The following is a 16,231-nucleotide window of genomic DNA, read 5'->3' on the forward strand; positions in this document are numbered from 1 at the left end:
ACGGATCCGGTCCCCCAGACAGGGCCGCTCTGACGGGGTCCCTAACTGTTGGATTCAATGAAAGCTCACTGAATGAAAGACACAGCAAACATACATGTGACCACGTGGGAGAGTGGGAGTCTTTACCCACAGGCAGAGTGTAAAACCATCGCTTACAAACACCTCTAGGGTGTCCCCCCCCAAAATGTGTACACTCCTCAACGGCCCATAGCTCACTTTTTAAAACAAAATGTATTTTAATAAACATCGCCTTTAGAGTTATTCAACGTATGTGTATACATTTTGGGGGGGACAGCTATATATCAAAAGTCTAAAGTACATAATATATAAAGTCCTTTGGTTTATCAAGTATTAAGGCATCTCAGATTCCCCTAGAAGGATGTACTGTTAGCTTTTGAATTATATTTGCATTTTACCTACGTAGAAAGTTAAAAATACAGAGTTGGGGGGTGGGGAGAACAACCATGCATAATCACTGCATTTCGGGAAAGCACTGTTTTGTCACCAATTAACTTGTAGTAAATGGTAGAAAAGAGTGGCTATCACCACAGGGCGTGAGCCACGAACAGGACCGCCGGCAGGTAGCGTGACGCGGGGTGGGCGTTGGCGATGGCCGACGGGGAGCCCCTGGCATCCGAACCTGCCAAGGGAGAGATGGCTGGTGAACACGGCTCCTGCATCACAGCCATGGCACAACCATGTATTCCTCCCAGAGCAGGAGGACCACACGTCATGATCAGCCGCCTGCTGTTCACAGTGGGGCACATGTTAGCTGCCAATGCGATCTATAAACACACTGGTCTTCTTTCCTTCCTTCCTTCCTTCCTTCCTTCCTTCCTTCCTTCCTTCCTTCCTTCCTTCCTTCCTTCCTTCCTTCCTTCCTTCCTTCCCTTCCTTCCCTCCCCTTTTTAAAGTATTTTTAAAATGGATATCAGAGAGAGGAAGGGAGAGGGAGAGACAGACAGAAACATACATGATGAGAGAGAATCTTAGATCAGCTGCTCCCTGCACGCCCCCTACTGGGGAGCGAGCCTGCAACCAGGGCATATGTCCAGAGCGGGAATTGAACCTGTGACCTCCTGGTTCTTGGGTCCACGCTCAACCAATGAGCAACACCGGCCGGTCTGTATGTATGTTTCTTAAACAATTCTAGGCTTTGTTCATACACTATCCCTTAACGGTCACTGAATCTGAGAACACAACTTAGTTTTGAGAACAGTGCTGCTCTATGACACACACAATTGGGATAAACAGGGGGTCTCACCGCAGCAGGCTTCGCGGGGCAAGCATGGGGCAGGGGAGGAGGGCGGAGATCCAAATGGATAGCCTTGCTACCTATTTCCCCACTTCTTTTCTGTCCTCCTGTCTTATCCTTCCCCTCATCATACATGACGCGGAGGAGTTAGTTCCCCCTGCCTCACCCCTCACCCCCCAACCTTCCTCAGCACCCGACGAACAGCGTGTGGGGAAGCGGTGGGCAGACGGGCCTGAGGACTCGGGGTCCCTGCGGGGGTGTGTGTGTGGGGGGGAGAGTGTGGCCTGGCGCTTACTGGTTCTCCTCGGGATCCTGACGGGCGCGCTGCTGGCCCCGTCCCCTCCGGCCGTGGTGGCCCGGACGTGGACGACGTAGCCCTCCTGGATGGGCAGCCGCAGCTCGGCTGACGTCCGGTTTGTGCTGAGCACCCGCAGGCCGCCCTGGCCGCTCGTCCTGTAGAACACCTGGAAGGCCAAAACACACTCAGCATGTGGTCCCAGCGGGAACCCCTGCTCTGGCCTGTGCCCCGTCCTTCCTACCCCCCACCCCAGCTTACACCCCAGCCCCAGCTCTCCCTGCTCTGGCCTGAGCCCCGTCCTTCGCTACGCTCCCCGCACCACCACCACCCCAGCTTACGTCCCAGCCTCAGCTCTGTCTAGCCAGGGTCAGCGCCTGGAGTTCGCACACAGCGGGACCATCAACCACAGTGTCTGGGAGGTGAGGGTCACCCAGAGAACTGAGCGGGGAGGTGTCCGGGTGGGGACAGGCCCCCTGCCCTGATCGCGGACACACGAGGAGGACCAGAGCCAATGGATCTCATTGTGTTTTCTTTTTTAATATATTTTATTGATTTTTCTCAGAGAGGAAGGGAGAGGGAGAGGGATAGAGTTAGAAACATCGATGAGAGAGAAACATCGATCAGCTGCCTCCTACACACTCCCTACTAGGAATGTGCCTGCAACCAAGGTACATGCCCTTGACTGGAATCAAACTGAGCCAAACTGGTTAGAGCTCATTGTGTTTTCTTAAATATGTTTGTTGTTGGTGATCCTCCCTGGGGGATATTTTCCCACTGATTTGTAGAGAGAGTGGAAGGGGGGGAGAGAGTCACATCGATGGGCTGCCCCTGCACATGCCCTGACCCGGGCTGGGCACTGACCAAGGCCTGGGAATCTAACCCGCAACAAGGTCTGTGCCCTCGATCAGAATTGAACCATGGCCCAAAGCTCTATCCACTGAGCCAAATCTTTTTAATTTTTTTTTTTTTTGAGAGAGGCAGGGAGAGGGATAGAAACATCAATGAGAGAGATGAACATTGATCAGCTGCCTCCTACACATCCACTGCTGGGGATTGAGCCAGAAACCCGGCATGGGCCCAGACCAGGAATCAAGCTGTGACCTCCTGGTTCATATCAATCAATGCTCAACCACTGAGCCACACTGGCCAGGCAGCTTTGTTTTTTAAAGTCATCCATGGGTAGCATCAGAAGCAGCAAACTAACATAAACCATTTACAAACATTTTATCCCCAAAACCCACGTGAATAGAATTATTGCACATATTGGGAACACGCCTTCTTCATACAAGGCTTGACATGTGCATGACGTCATTAGGTTGAAGCCAGAAGCCTGACCTCCCTCACTGAGGGAATGGAGCCCGGCTCCCCGGAAAGCCCTGGTGGGAACCGGAGACCACCGCCAACCCCGCCACCCACCTTGTATCCCGTCACCTCCGACTCATTCTCCATGGCTCGGACCCGCTCCCAGCTCAGGAACACCCTGGCGTCCGTGGCGTTCCAGACCACGTTTCCCGGCGGCTGGCTGGGAGCTGGAAGAGAGAGTGCGGGGTTAGCAGGGACCCGAGCTCAGAGGGACTGTCCCTGGGGCAGAGAAGGGCCTTGGAGGGAGTGGGCCAGCATCACCGAGGGGGTGGGGGGGTAGGGGGTGGGGAAGGGATGCCCAGTGCAGGCGGAGCCAGAAAACCTCAAGTGCAAAGCGGACAGAGCCGGTCAACATGAATGTGAACTTTCTCACTCTGATCACCAATCCCAAGCCCAGGACGCTGGTCACAGTGTAAGAGGAAAGTGGACGCACTTGACTAAACACCTCACACTGAGCTTTCCACAGGGGCCGTGCCCGCTCCCCGGGGGTGGCACCCTCCCGGTCTGAGGATCATGAAAATACAGGTGGCTCTGTGTCTGCAGGGGCTGAGCTGGGCTGGCTGCCGTGGCCCGGCCACCCACCCACACAGAAGCTGCCATTCCTGACGCAAACTCCCACCGCCCCCCACCCGGCACGCGAGATACCTACGCGTCTTCCTGGTGGTGGCGTTCACTGTGGCGCTGAAGGGCCCGGCGCCCGCGCTGTTGTACGCCCGGACGGCTGCGTGGTACACCAGGTGGCTCCTCAGGCCGTGGAGCCGGGCCGCGGTCTCCCCTGCCACCACCTTCACTCTGTGCGGTGAGCCCTCCTCCCCGCTGGTCCAGTACCGCACCTGGGGCCGGAACACGACAGGGGCCGCCCTCACGCTCAGCGGCTGTCACCAACATGGGCGCCCTGATAGCATTCCTTCCTTTAGACAAGTATTCACAAAGTGCCTACTGTGTGCTGCACACAGTGGGGCTCTGAGCCATGGAGGCTCAAGGAGGAGACAGTACTTCGTCTATAGGTGCCAAGGCCACCAAGAAAGGGAGAACGGGAGCTGAGGACCAGCCTGACCACAGGGACGTTCCCTGAACTTCGTGAACCGGATGGGCAGATGTCACCCTCGCGTCTAGGTCAATCCTTCCAGAAACTGCCTGCGGGATCCAGTTCCTTTTCTATGGCTATTTTCCCCCTTTTCTACCCAAACGAATGTTATTTTCATTCAACTTGTTGAGCTCATTTCCATATCCCTGGATATGCTCATGGGACCACGTGCTGGTGAGATGCCAGTGGAAGCCAGACGCTAGCTGGGACGTCATGGTTACAAAGACCTACAGGGACGGCGCGAGGGACATGGTGGCCTCCCGGCCGCAGCTCCCGAGAGCCATTACCTCGTAGCCGAGGAGATGGCCGCTGCTCAGCTTCCAGGGGACGGCGCTCCAGGACACCTGGATCTCCGAGGAGGACAGGCTGTGGGCCCAGACGTGAGCCGGAGCTGCTGTAGGTTCTGTTTGGGAACACCAACCAAAACACAGCGTTGGCAGGAAATGGTAGAAATCTACTGCAGTCCTTATTTTCAGAAAGCAGGTGGATACACTTGTAAACTCACAGACTACTCAGTAAAAAAATCCCTACTGTCATGAACCGTGTCATGGAAACAGAGACACTGGCCACTTCCGCTCCTCGGGGGGAGAGGACATCAGAGCCGCGGCGTCTCCTGGCTCGGGGGCCACGGCAGCCTGGGCTCCCTGCCCCGCCTCCCCCCCTCCAGGCCCAGCTTGTCTCCCTCCTCCCCTCCGTCCCCTCTGTCATGCCTTATTGTCACCCGCAGCTCTTGCCAGAGCCTCTGTGCCCACAAATGCTACTGATTCTTCTTCTTCGTTTTTAAAGTAATTTTTTATGGACTCCAGAGAGGAAAGAGAGGGAGAGAGAGAAATCATGATGAGAAAGAATCATGGGGCCTTGGCTGGGACCAGAAGCACAATCAGAAGCACAATCGCCGTGTGTATGTGTGTGTGTGTGTATGTGTACCTTCCTCTGCCGAGAACACGGTGGCCACGGGGCTGAAGGGCCCCTCGCCCTTGTTGTTGTAAACGCCCACTTTCACTTCGTACGGTGCAAAGGGCACGATGCTCTCGTTCCGGAACACGTATCGCGGGGCCTCGGGGGACGTGACCACCGTCTGGATCCAGGTGCTGACCCCCAGGGGGCGGAAGGCAACGACGTACCCGAAGCCCTCGCCATTCTGCAGCTCCTCGGGGACCGGCTGTGAGAGAGAGAGCTCTGGTCACCTAGGGGACCAAGGCTGCTGCTGCCAGCCTGGCCTGCAGGGGGCACACTAGGGAGGCATCCACACTGTATGGAGTGGGTGCTAAGCCAAGGGGAAGCCCAGTGGGACCAACGTGGGCATTTTCACTCTGAAATTTCCCAAAGCTGTTCACGTGTCTGAGCATCTTGTAGCCCCGCCTGAGTTCTGAATGATGATGATGATGATGATGATGATAATATCCCTCATGTTGATTTTATGAACAGAAACCACACATGGATATGATAATTAAGTGCCAAACCATAACATTAGAAAAACAGGAAATAAAACCACGTACCAACTCAAAGCTGCATGTGGGTCACATAAAAAAATCCTACTCCCATCCCATCATGGTCTCGACTTTTAATGTTTTTCAACATCTTTAAATCATAGAGACAATGCCAGTGCCTTCTGCTTTCAATGTGCTCATTAAAACGGTTCCCAATGATGACATCAAGCAGCAGCTGAGAGGACAGCCAGGCCGCCAGCACCTGGGGCGTCAGGGGCACGTCCTGGGGGTGGGGGGGTCCCTCACCAGCGAGCGCACAGCTGCTCAGGATGCCTCACGGGCAGCTGGGGAGCAGCAGCCAGACACGGCTCTCTCCCTGGGTTTCCCTGCCCGATGACCTCGGACAAATTATTTAATAACTCTATGCCTTAGTGTTCTGTCTATAAAATGTCAAAACGATGCAATTGTTAAAAATATGAAAAATGCTAGGAACAGTGATTAGTCAGCCCAAGCTTTAAAAGCATTAGCCTCCTGGCTGGCATGGCTCGGTGGTTGAGCGTTGACCTAGGAACCAGGAGGTCACGATTGGATCCCCTGTCAGGGCACACATGCCCAGGTGGTGAGCTTGATCTCCAGTAGGGGGCGTGCAGGAGGCAGTCAATAGATGATGTTTTATCTCATCAATATTTCCATCTCCCTCTCCCTTCCTCTTTTTGAAATTAATAAAAGCGTATTTTTTTAAAAAGCACCGGCTGCCAGCAGGACCCCAACAGCCTCCCTAGCACCCCCCCTGCCAGGCCGCAAGGACTGTGAGAACAGCAGGATCCCAGCCCCCCGGGACCCCTCCTTGAGGCCCTGAGGACTATGGGAACAACAGGTCCCTGAGGGGCAGATGCAACCCAGACACTCACCTCCCAGGTTATCACCAGTTCGGACCGGCTTCCGCCTCCCCCACTGACCTCGGAAGGAGGCACTTCGGGGGCTGTGAGGTTAGAGAGACAGAGGTGAAACCTTACTGGCCTTCGGCAACGTGTGCCTGAAAGAAGATCTTTTTCATAATTGACATTATTTGATCACAGGCATATTCTGCACACACGTGTGTGCACATACGCAATATACCTCTCCGGGTTTGTACACAGATGTTGTGTGTGTATTTTTCTCAGTGAGCACCAGCACTGGTTTGGCTCCTCGGCCTGGGGCCCGCGATGCACAGAGGCGGAGGCGGCTGCACGCACGGACCCGCAGCGTGCTGGATGGACAGGGGGCCGAGCACCTTGTCTTTATTCCCAGGGGTCCTGGCACCAGCCCCAGGGGACACCGAGCTACAGCTTACGTTTCTGGGAGTCTGACTGTCACGTGTATGAGGGTCAGTGCCCCACACCCCCACCTTGTCCAAGGGCAAGCGGTCTACATCTCTGGCGGGGGGAATCGGAACATGGTTTACATTTGTATGAAATGATCAAGGTTTCAATCTGTCAGATTGAAAAAATGGACTCCGTCTGAGGGTCTGTAAAACAAGGAACTGCTTCACCAGGAATGACAAAAGGAGGACAGAATGGCGGCTTCACATAAAAATGCCCCTGATGAGCTACGGACCCGCACATGGGCACCAGCTTTCTCGCCCCCGCAGGCTGTGCTGAGAGAGCCCCAGGACGCGGCGAGAACCCGGGGTCCCCGCGGCTGGTCTCGTACACAGTGGCACCCACCTCACCAGGAGGCGCCGAGCCCCAGGGGACGCTCCTTAGCATGCCAGGTGAGAAAATGAATGAGCACCAGGCAGACGTGGGCCCCCTGACCCACAACACGTAGGTCTGGCACCGGTGGTGTCTGCACCGCCCCATGAGAGGCAGCGTCACTCGAGTTGTGGGAGCGGGTGCCATCACTCCAATCCTGGCTTACAACCCACACGGACACTGGGCTGTGTTTAAGACGCCATATTGCCCTCGAATTACAGAATCTGAGAGGGAGCCGCTACGCCCACTCAGATGCCTCGATCACGGGACAGGATGTATGCTTTGCTCATTTTTAGCTGTGGCATCAGGATACTTTCAGAATTGCCAAACAGCCGTATGGTTCACAGGAACCGTTCCCCGGGGTGGGATCCTCTAGCAGTGATTCTCTCCTGGCTGAAGCCTAAGGGCCCGAAGGCCCCTCCTCATGCACTGTTTGGACTCATCATCATCCCCCCGTTTGTCAGGGCTCCTTACAAAGGAGAACGGCACTTCCCTGCCCACAGGGTGACGGTGCTAGCCAGTAATTATCACTGTAAGTGACAAGACCAGAGCCACACAACATGCATTAGTGGACGCCGGCAATGCACTGGGCGCTGGGAATGTCAGGATGCCCCCGAGGCACGTTCAGGGGAGGCTTCGTGACAAATACCGTCCGGCCAGGCCAGGCCTGCCGTTAAAGACGGGGGCTCGGGCGGTCACTGCGCCCAGGGGTCACGGAGGCCGGTCCCCTGCTGGCCGGGAGACCAAGGCCGAGGGAAATGCAAGCTCGCCCCCGGGGACACCTGCCAACCCGTGTTACTCAGGAAACAGAACACTAACCTGCCTCTTCAGTTCTTACTTTTTCTGAGGGCAAACTGGGTTCTCCACCTCCGAGTTTGTTGCTGGCTACAACCCGAAATTCGTACTCCACCCACGGGTTTAACTCGACTACAGTGGCAGTGTGTGTTTTCCCATCAATGACCTCGGGCACTACAAAGAGCAAGTCAGAGAGGTCAGAGTCTGCGTGGTTCGGCGCTGGCTGGCAACCCACGGACAGCTACCCGCAGCCCCGGCCGGAGCCCTCACCTGTCCTGGCGGCCTGCCAGCCCACGGAGAACGGCGTCCTCGCCTGGACGGCGTAGGCGGTGATGGGGCTGTGGTTGTCGGTGCCTTCTGTCCAGGACACCTGGGCTGTGGTGTCCGTGATCTCCTCCACCTGCACGTTTGCGGGTGGCCCGGGGGAACCTGGGGAGGCAAGCAGGAGTAGCTAGACCACACGTCTCCCCCTCCTTTTCCGAAGGGAAGAGCATGTCACATGACCACTGGAACACCGCCAGAATCCTGATTCCAGAGGCATTTACAGAAAAGGCCATTTACCTGTAATACCCCGCTCCCCTTTCTGTTGTTAGGCCTTCAATCCGACTGGGAGGCAGTCATTCCGAAATCGGGATGCCTCCGCGGCACATAACACCTGCTTTTGAGGCCCCCGGTCAGAAGGATTTTGTCCAACTCAGTGTCCTTTGCTTGGGGCAGGGTTCCCACTCCTGCCATCCCAGGCACATCTCAGTCATCCCAGCAGGTCCTCTGGCTGCCTCCTCCGGGAGACAGGCTGGTCATTTCAGCCCAGCAGTAAATCAGCACCTTGGAGAGCAGCCCGGTTGTCCAGGCATTCAGGACGATGCTGATTCTTTTGGAGTTTCCATAGACATGTACACACAAAACACAATGCACATGCATGTCTTCACAGACTACGCATGCACCAACATACATACAAATGCACATGTGTGCGCCTGTACACACAACTATTCCCTTTCATGTTAAGCTCGATCACTGACTTCACTACATGTTCATAGCACATCGGCTGAGCAGCTGCTGTGCAAAAGCTGCACAGAGGGCGGAGCTGAAATGTTTATGTCTTTGAATTTGCACCCATCCTTACTGTCACATTCTCAGGGAGCAGGGACCCAGTCAACAGTAAAACCGCACGCTCCTCTGCCCCCTCATCCTGGTTCAGCTGCAGGGAGACAGGCCCAGGGAAGACGGTCAATAAGAAACATGGTGGCGCCAAAACCAGTTTGGCTCAGTGGATAAAGCGTCGGTCTGCGGACTGAAAGGTCCCGGGTTCGATTTCGGTCAAGGGCATGTATATTGGTTGCAGGCACATCCCGGTAGGGGGTGTGCAGGAGGCAGCTGGTTGATGTTTCTCTCTCATCGACGTTTTTAGCTCTCTATCCTTCTCCTTTTCTCTTTGTGGAAAATCAATAAAAAATATTAAAAAAAAAAAAAGAAGAAACATGGTGGTGTCAATGTTTACCTCTCACTACAAGGTCAGCGGCTGAGGAGACACTGTCCACCGCACTCTGCACCACACAGACGTACTTCCCTGCGTGCTTCAGCTGGATGTTCCTGATCATCAAATCGCCCGATGAGCTCTGTGGGAATGAACACGTAAGGAGCACACTTTTATTCTGCAAACCAAACCCTCGTGAAGGCTGTGGCCAAGCAGGAGACCTGTATCCAGAGAGAAGAGAAGAATACGTGGGGGAGAAGAAGCCAACACCCCAGAATGTATGGAAATAGAAACGAGAGGGTGAAAACCACACAGGAAATAGAGAGGAAACCACATAGGAAATAGAGGGGAAACCACACAGGAAATAGAGGAGAAACCACACAGGAAATAGAGGACAGGAAATAGAGGAGAAACCACACAGGAAATAGAGGAGAAACCACACAGGAAATAGATGGGAAACCACACAGGAAATAGAGGGGAAATAGAGGAGGTCAGCCTCCAGAGCAGCGCCTTCCTGTGTGGTTTCTCCCGTAAATAGAGGAGAAACCACACAGGAAATGGAGGACAGGAAATAGAGGAGAAACCACACAGGAAATAGAGGGAAAACCACACAGGAAATAGAGGGGGAAACCACACAGGAAATAGAGGGGAAACCACACAGGAAACAGAGGGGGAAACGACACAGGAAACAGAGGGGGAAACCACACAGGAAACAGAGGGGGAAACCACACAGGAAACAGAGGGGGAAACCACACAGGAAACAGAGGGGGAAACCACACAGGAAACAGAGGGGGAAACCACACAGGAAACAGAGGGACCACCACCAGGGCTGTGGACAGACATCCATGGCTGAAGACCAGCTTTCCTCTGGGCATTTATGTTTCCAAAATAAATGAGGGCAGAGACCATGGTCTCAGAGTCTATTTCCTCCCACCAGGTGCCACTTCTCTTTATCTCCAGCTCAGCACCTGCTCATGGTTTTCTCCGCTTCCCACCTGTGCGCAATCTGCTGGGAAGAGGAGGGAATGCATGGCTCTCGGGGGGTGGGGGTGGTTGGGGGGGGGAGATTTGGGCAGCCAGGCTTGCTGGAGCTTTTTGAGCTTATGCACTTTCCCCAAAACGTGTGTTGGCTTTTTGTCACGAATGAATATTGCATATGCAGCCTAGTCTCAATGACAAGGGGCCGAGCAGCTTGAAAGCTGTGAGTTCGGGTTTTCTTTTTCTAGCCGGCCCCTCTCCCTCCTGGAAGACCACTCTGGAAGCACTGAGGGTGAAAGACCAGCAGACAGACCTTCCCCGTATCACGCCAATGCTGCCGCGGGCACACAATCCAAGGGAAGGGCTGTTACATGCCTCCCTCTCACCCAGCAGGAAACCAATGTGCTGAACTGCGTGTGCTTAAGGGCCATGTCGCCGAGGAGGGCTTGATGGTTTACACAGAATATCGTTACCAAGGCACAGGTCCCTAACCAATTCACAGGCCACGAACCGGCCTTTCGGCAAAGACCTGAACTGCCAAGCGATGGGATTCCTCTCTGAAACTTCATGATTCTGCTCCCTGTCTCTTGTAGGGAGATGGCCCCATGCCTCCCGCAGAACCTACACCAAGCAGGCAGTGCGGCTGAGGGTCTCAACAGCCCTCCGTTGGTGAGAACCATTCGTGAGGAGACCAGACTTCCGAGGCGGGATAAGCCCCAGGGTCAAAGAAGGATGTGGCGGTGAAATCATACTTAACTGAGGCTAGGATCCCAAACATCTCCCCTTCCTTCGCTTTTCAAAGATTACCCGCTGCCCTGCCAGCATGGTGCTGTGGTTGAGCGTTGACCTATGACCCAGGAGGTCACAATTCGATTCCCAGTCAGGACACATGCCTGGGTTGTGGGCTCGATACCCAGGAGGGGGCGTGCAGGAGATAGCCGATACAAGATTCACTCTCATCACTGATGTTTCTCTCTCTCTCTATCCTTCTCCTTTCCTTTCTAAAATCAATAAAAATATATGAAAAAACAAACAAAACAAAACAAAACAAAACAAAAAAGGCTACCTGCAACCCAGGTATGTGCCCTTGACCGGGAATCAAACCTGCAACCCTTTGGCACACCAGCTCGATGCTCTAACCACTAGGCCACACCATCCAGGGCTGCCAGGCATTTCCTGAGCATCACACCCATGCTGCTTTCCCGGTCTGCACAGCACAGGGAGGAAGGGCCACTCACCCCGCCGGCCTGCTCCAGGTGGGAGCCGTCCTTCTGGAAGCCGGCGAGCGCCCCGTTGAAGTACCAGGTGAACGCGACGTCCAGCAGGGGGTCGTGCCGCACCTGGCAGGGCAGGACCACGCTCTCGCCCACGGACACGTCCATGTTCGATGGCGCCAGCGTTATTCTCGTGGGGTCTGGGGGCCGGGGGGGAAGGGGGAACCAGGTTTTAAGCCAAACGACAGCAATTTGTTTCCACGAAAGCGACGTTCCCAGGCCGACTTTGCATCTAGCCTGGAGCGTGCGTGTCTGCCCGGCTCACCCTCTGCGCCCTCCGAGTGTCGGATGGTGTGCAGCTTCCTCCTCCCACGAAGCCCCTGCTTCCCATCCCCACGGCCTGCGTTCTCCCGGCTCCGCGAGGAGGGCAGCCTCCAGGGCAGCGCCTTCCTCTGTGCTGACGACGTGAGCCAGCTGAGGACCAACGTGCAGTAGGGCTCAGGTTTTCCCTGAATGAGTGAATCAGGGACGGGGACCCCTTTTCCTGCCGAGGGCCATGTGGCTGCTTATAACATCATCCTCAGGCCACGCAAAATCGTCAATTTAATGATGAGCCTGCTCAGTCTAGCCACGCATTTCACTCACTCACCCTCATGCCGTGGCAGGGCCCGGCCGAAGGATTTCATGGGCCCTCGTCAGCCCTGGGGCCACACATTCCCGTAAATCAGTGTTTCCCAAACTTTTGACACATGTGTACCCCTTCTATAATTTTCGTAACGCTGAGCACCCCTCGTGCTCATGAGAACATAGAATTAGGCGCAGCTAAGCACGGTGCAGTGCATATCCCCACCAAACTCTTCCCGTTCCCCCGGGGGGATGCGTACCACACTTTGGGAAACACTGCCCTAAATGAACAAATAAATGCCAACTCTGAGTGACATTTACTAACAGCAAGGACCCTCCCATGGTCAGGAACATCTCCAGGCACCCTCAGGGTACGGGAAAAGACAGAGGATCCCAAAGACCTCACAGAGGAGAACAGCAGGAGGTCACGCAGGTCACCAGCACAGGGGCCAGCGTGCGTCCGCCAGTAGCACGCAGCGTGGCCCACCCACCTGCGTGGGGACCTCACCTGTGACCACCAGGCGCGTGGAGCCATTGGCCGCCCCAAACTGGTTTTCTGCGAAGCAGGTGTACGTTCCGGCGTCGGCCTTCGTCACGTTGGCTATGCTGAGCCCTCCGTCTTTCAGGAAAGAAATTCTAAAGGAAAGACAAATGCAACAAGTGAACGCATGGCAGCCCTGCCCCCCCAGATAAACAGCCATATTTCTAGCAGTGCTGCCTCAGACTAGTACTTCTGAGCTGTTCTTGGAAACAGAGGGAAACGGAAGTAAAGTTTCCATCCCCGGGAAAGAGGATGGAGCTGCATTACCGACAGGGCACCTACATTTGGAGATATTTCCCAAACAGGCAGGTGTGGCAGGTCCCTCACGCCATACCCTCATCGGTTTGGAGAAAACGAAAAGTAGGAGGAGACTATGCTCCTTAAATCCAGAAGGGGAGCTGAAAAATAAGGAACCCCCTGGCCTTTCATTATGAAGCGGAGAGAAGCACATTCAAGCCAGGAAAATCCAGATTTAACAAATATAACTTCAGAGACAGGAAGGGAGAAATGGAGAGAGACAGAGAGAGAGAGAGAGAGAGAGAGAGAGAGAGAGAGAGAGGGAAACATACATCAGTGACGAGAGAAGATCATGGATCGGCTGCCTCCTGCATGCCACACAGTGGGGATCAAGCCCGCAACCCGGGCATGGGCCCTGACCGGGAATAGAACCCACCAAAGAGTTCTCCCATCCCTTTTGTTGGGGATGCAGGAAGGAGAAAACTGGCGGAGAAAAGTCTCAAAGAGGAAGCGTGAGTAAAAACACGTGGCTTCCACATGCCAGTACCTAAAACTTTGATGCTGAGGCTGGATACAGAGTAAGGTATCAAGTTTGAACAAGAAACTGGTGTGAGGTAGATGCGTTAACCGGCTCTCCCTACGGGAATCAGAACATCGGCGAAGTATTTTAAACGCGGCCTTCACGTTTATAATCCATAAAGGTCGTATTTGACATATGGATTTAACCACCGCATGCCGACCTGCAAAATGCAGCTGATGCGACTTTAGAAAACATTGGAAAGCAGCAATTTTTTAAAAAATAATATTTGGGTAGAATTTATTTAAGGTTTACATAATGGAAAACAGTTGCTGTAAAAAAAAAAAAAATTAGGTATTTTCTCATTGCTCATTTCTTTCCTTTGAACCCAGTCCCGTTACTTACTCTGAAGTGTCTGGGCAACACGGTGGCAAAGGAGAGTATTAAAAACAACACCGGCAGCTGCAGGGCCTGCGTGGGAGACCCTGTGGGAAAGCCGCTCTAGTGTTACCTGTGTGACTCCGGCCCGCAGGTCGGGAAAAGGGCGTCCGGGCTGGGAGAGAGATGCGGCAGGGACGGCGTTGGGAGCAATTTGCTCAAAGGGAGCCCTGTCCTTTCCCTGCCGGTCCCTGGAGGCCAGGTGTCCAGCCAGCCTCTGGCTAAGAATGTGTGCCAAGCAAAGGGCGCCAAGCAGAATGACGAACCCGGGACCTAGGGCTTTCTGGCCCGTTTCCCAAGCAGAGGCGACACCCGACTCAGGACTGTCCCACACGTGACTGCTCCTCTCTCTCCACGGGCGGAAGTTAAATCAAAAAGCAAATAACACTCGCCGTTAGCTTCCCCCAGCCCGGGGGGGGGGAATGGGTATGGCGATCAGCACATAGGCTGCAAACACACGCAGGCCTGCCCAGAACGACATGCATACGCACGCAGACACGTAAGCAGCCTGTGCTTGTCAGGGCGGACGTTTACATTCTGCTCCAAAGGGATGTCACCGAATGGATGGCCCAGTGCGTCTCCAAGAGCAAAGGGGACCTGCATTCACAGGACCTGGAGGGGCTCATGAAGGCGGGAAGAGACGGTGTAAAACCCCACGTGAGCCTTTAAGGCACATGTGTCAAACACAAGGCCTGCGGGCCAAATCCAGCCCGCCAGGCCTTGCAATGTGGCCCGCACCGGGCTGTCATCACTGCACTCCGCTGTCAGTTTATGACATTGTCAGTTTATGACTGTTCAGTAAACCATTTGGCCCGCGATTTAGGCTGGATTTTAGATTTTGGCCCCTTCTCTGATTGAGTTCGACACCCCTACTTTAAGGTAAGGTGACCAGACGTCCCGCTTTTGGCCGGACAGTCCCGATTTTTAACAATTTGTCCCACGTCTGGTCACCTCACTTTAAAATAATTCAGGCATCTGCATGCAGTCTCAGTGAGCCTCCTGGGTGTGCCGGTCTGAGCTTGAACAGATGCATGAGCCTGTGTAACCGTGTCACAACCCAGCCCTAAAAAACCCCCTAACCCTCCAACCCCCCTCCCCCCCCACCCTGTGACCCCGACAGTCACCCTCTCCACCCACTCTCGGCCCCGCAAGCAGGGACTGCTGCTCTCTGTCCCCGAAGCTGTGCCTTTTCCAGGAATGTCACAGACAGGGCACCCCCAGCACACAATGCTGATGGCATTTTAACAGCCACCCGCTACCTATACGCAAAAAATACACGGAGCATGGGTTGATACATCTTACAAACACTGTCGGCATCATGGTCACTAATATTCGGGAGAAATCTCTGCCACCGCCCCCCCCCCCTTCTATTGTAGAAGCATTTAAATTTCTACGTTAAATGCTGCAGAGGACATAAAACCATTTCAATGCACTTAATTATAAATAATGCCCTCCACTCGCCCCTGAACGAAGGCCGTGGCCGTGAAGCATCCACCGTGATAAGCAACAGCATTCAGGTAAAAAGCCCATTAAAGGAAAAATAATTGGCTAATGCGTTTTGAACGCTGCCCAGGGACACTGGAAAGCTCAGCATCCTTTAGAACACATATGTCAAACACAAGGCCCGCGGGCCAAATCCAGCCCGCCAGGCCTTGCAATGTGGCCCGCACCGCGCTGTCATCACTGCACTCCGCTGTCAGTTTATGACATTGTCAGTTTATGACTGTTCAGTAAACCATTCGGCCCGCGATTTAGGCTGGATTTTAGATTTTGGCCCCTTCTCTGATTGAGTTCGACACCCCTACTTTAGAACGTGCCACCCGAGGGTTCTTCTTGCTGACCATGCTGGCTGCCTCGCCCGGGGCCCTTTTCCGGTTTCCTTTGCTTAAAGGGGAAAAGGCCGCCCGTTCTCATTCCCACCTTGGAAACGCGGGGGTGTGAGGACGTGGGTAAAGGCCACAGCTCGGAGATGCCGATGCGCCCTGAGACCTTGGAAGCTTAGCAGCGAGGGCGTGGGTCAGAGCATGCGCTTCCTGCGGGGAGGGGGCGGCCCTTCTCAACAGTGGGCAGCCCACCGAGAAAATAAAGGGCAGAGACACCCCCCAAACAAGACAGCTTCGCTCCCTGTCGACACCGGTGATTTCAACGTTTGGTGCGCCTGCCCACCAGGTGAGTCCCGCTGACCTTTGACTTGAGTTGACTTAACACATCCATGAGTTGTACATGGTAACCGTTAGCCATTTAAAGA

The 16,231-nt window shown here is 54.5% G+C and overlaps 1 protein-coding gene across 4 annotated transcripts in view; it reads right to left on the bottom strand.

Annotated features, from left to right (window-relative positions):
* Positions 1–494: 494 nt before the first annotated feature.
* The window catches only part of CNTN3 (contactin 3), an 88,471-nt gene continuing 72,734 nt past the window's right edge, over positions 495–16,231 (bottom strand). For 2 of the 4 annotated variants that reach the window (XM_084902037.1, XM_084902040.1), the window contains 12 exons: positions 12,759–12,886; positions 11,651–11,826; positions 9,459–9,576; positions 8,231–8,389; positions 7,985–8,134; positions 6,344–6,414; positions 4,930–5,164; positions 4,290–4,405; positions 3,565–3,748; positions 2,970–3,082; positions 1,551–1,719; positions 495–640 (listed from right to left, as the gene is read on the bottom strand). In XM_084902037.1, the coding sequence (XP_084758163.1) occupies positions 543–640; positions 1,551–1,719; positions 2,970–3,082; positions 3,565–3,748; positions 4,290–4,405; positions 4,930–5,164; positions 6,344–6,414; positions 7,985–8,134; positions 8,231–8,389; positions 9,459–9,576; positions 11,651–11,826; positions 12,759–12,886 (1,717 nt within the window). In that variant the 3' untranslated portion in view covers positions 495–542. The remainder of the gene's footprint in view (positions 641–1,550; positions 1,720–2,969; positions 3,083–3,564; positions 3,749–4,289; positions 4,406–4,929; positions 5,165–6,343; positions 6,415–7,984; positions 8,135–8,230; positions 8,390–9,458; positions 9,577–11,650; positions 11,827–12,758; positions 12,887–16,231) is intronic. The other 2 variants (XM_084902038.1, XM_084902039.1) reach the window with 2 other exon arrangements.

This window comes from Pipistrellus hanaki (genome assembly GCF_964339955.1).
Source record: "Pipistrellus hanaki genome assembly, chromosome: 13".
NCBI lineage: Eukaryota > Metazoa > Chordata > Mammalia > Chiroptera > Vespertilionidae > Pipistrellus > Pipistrellus hanaki.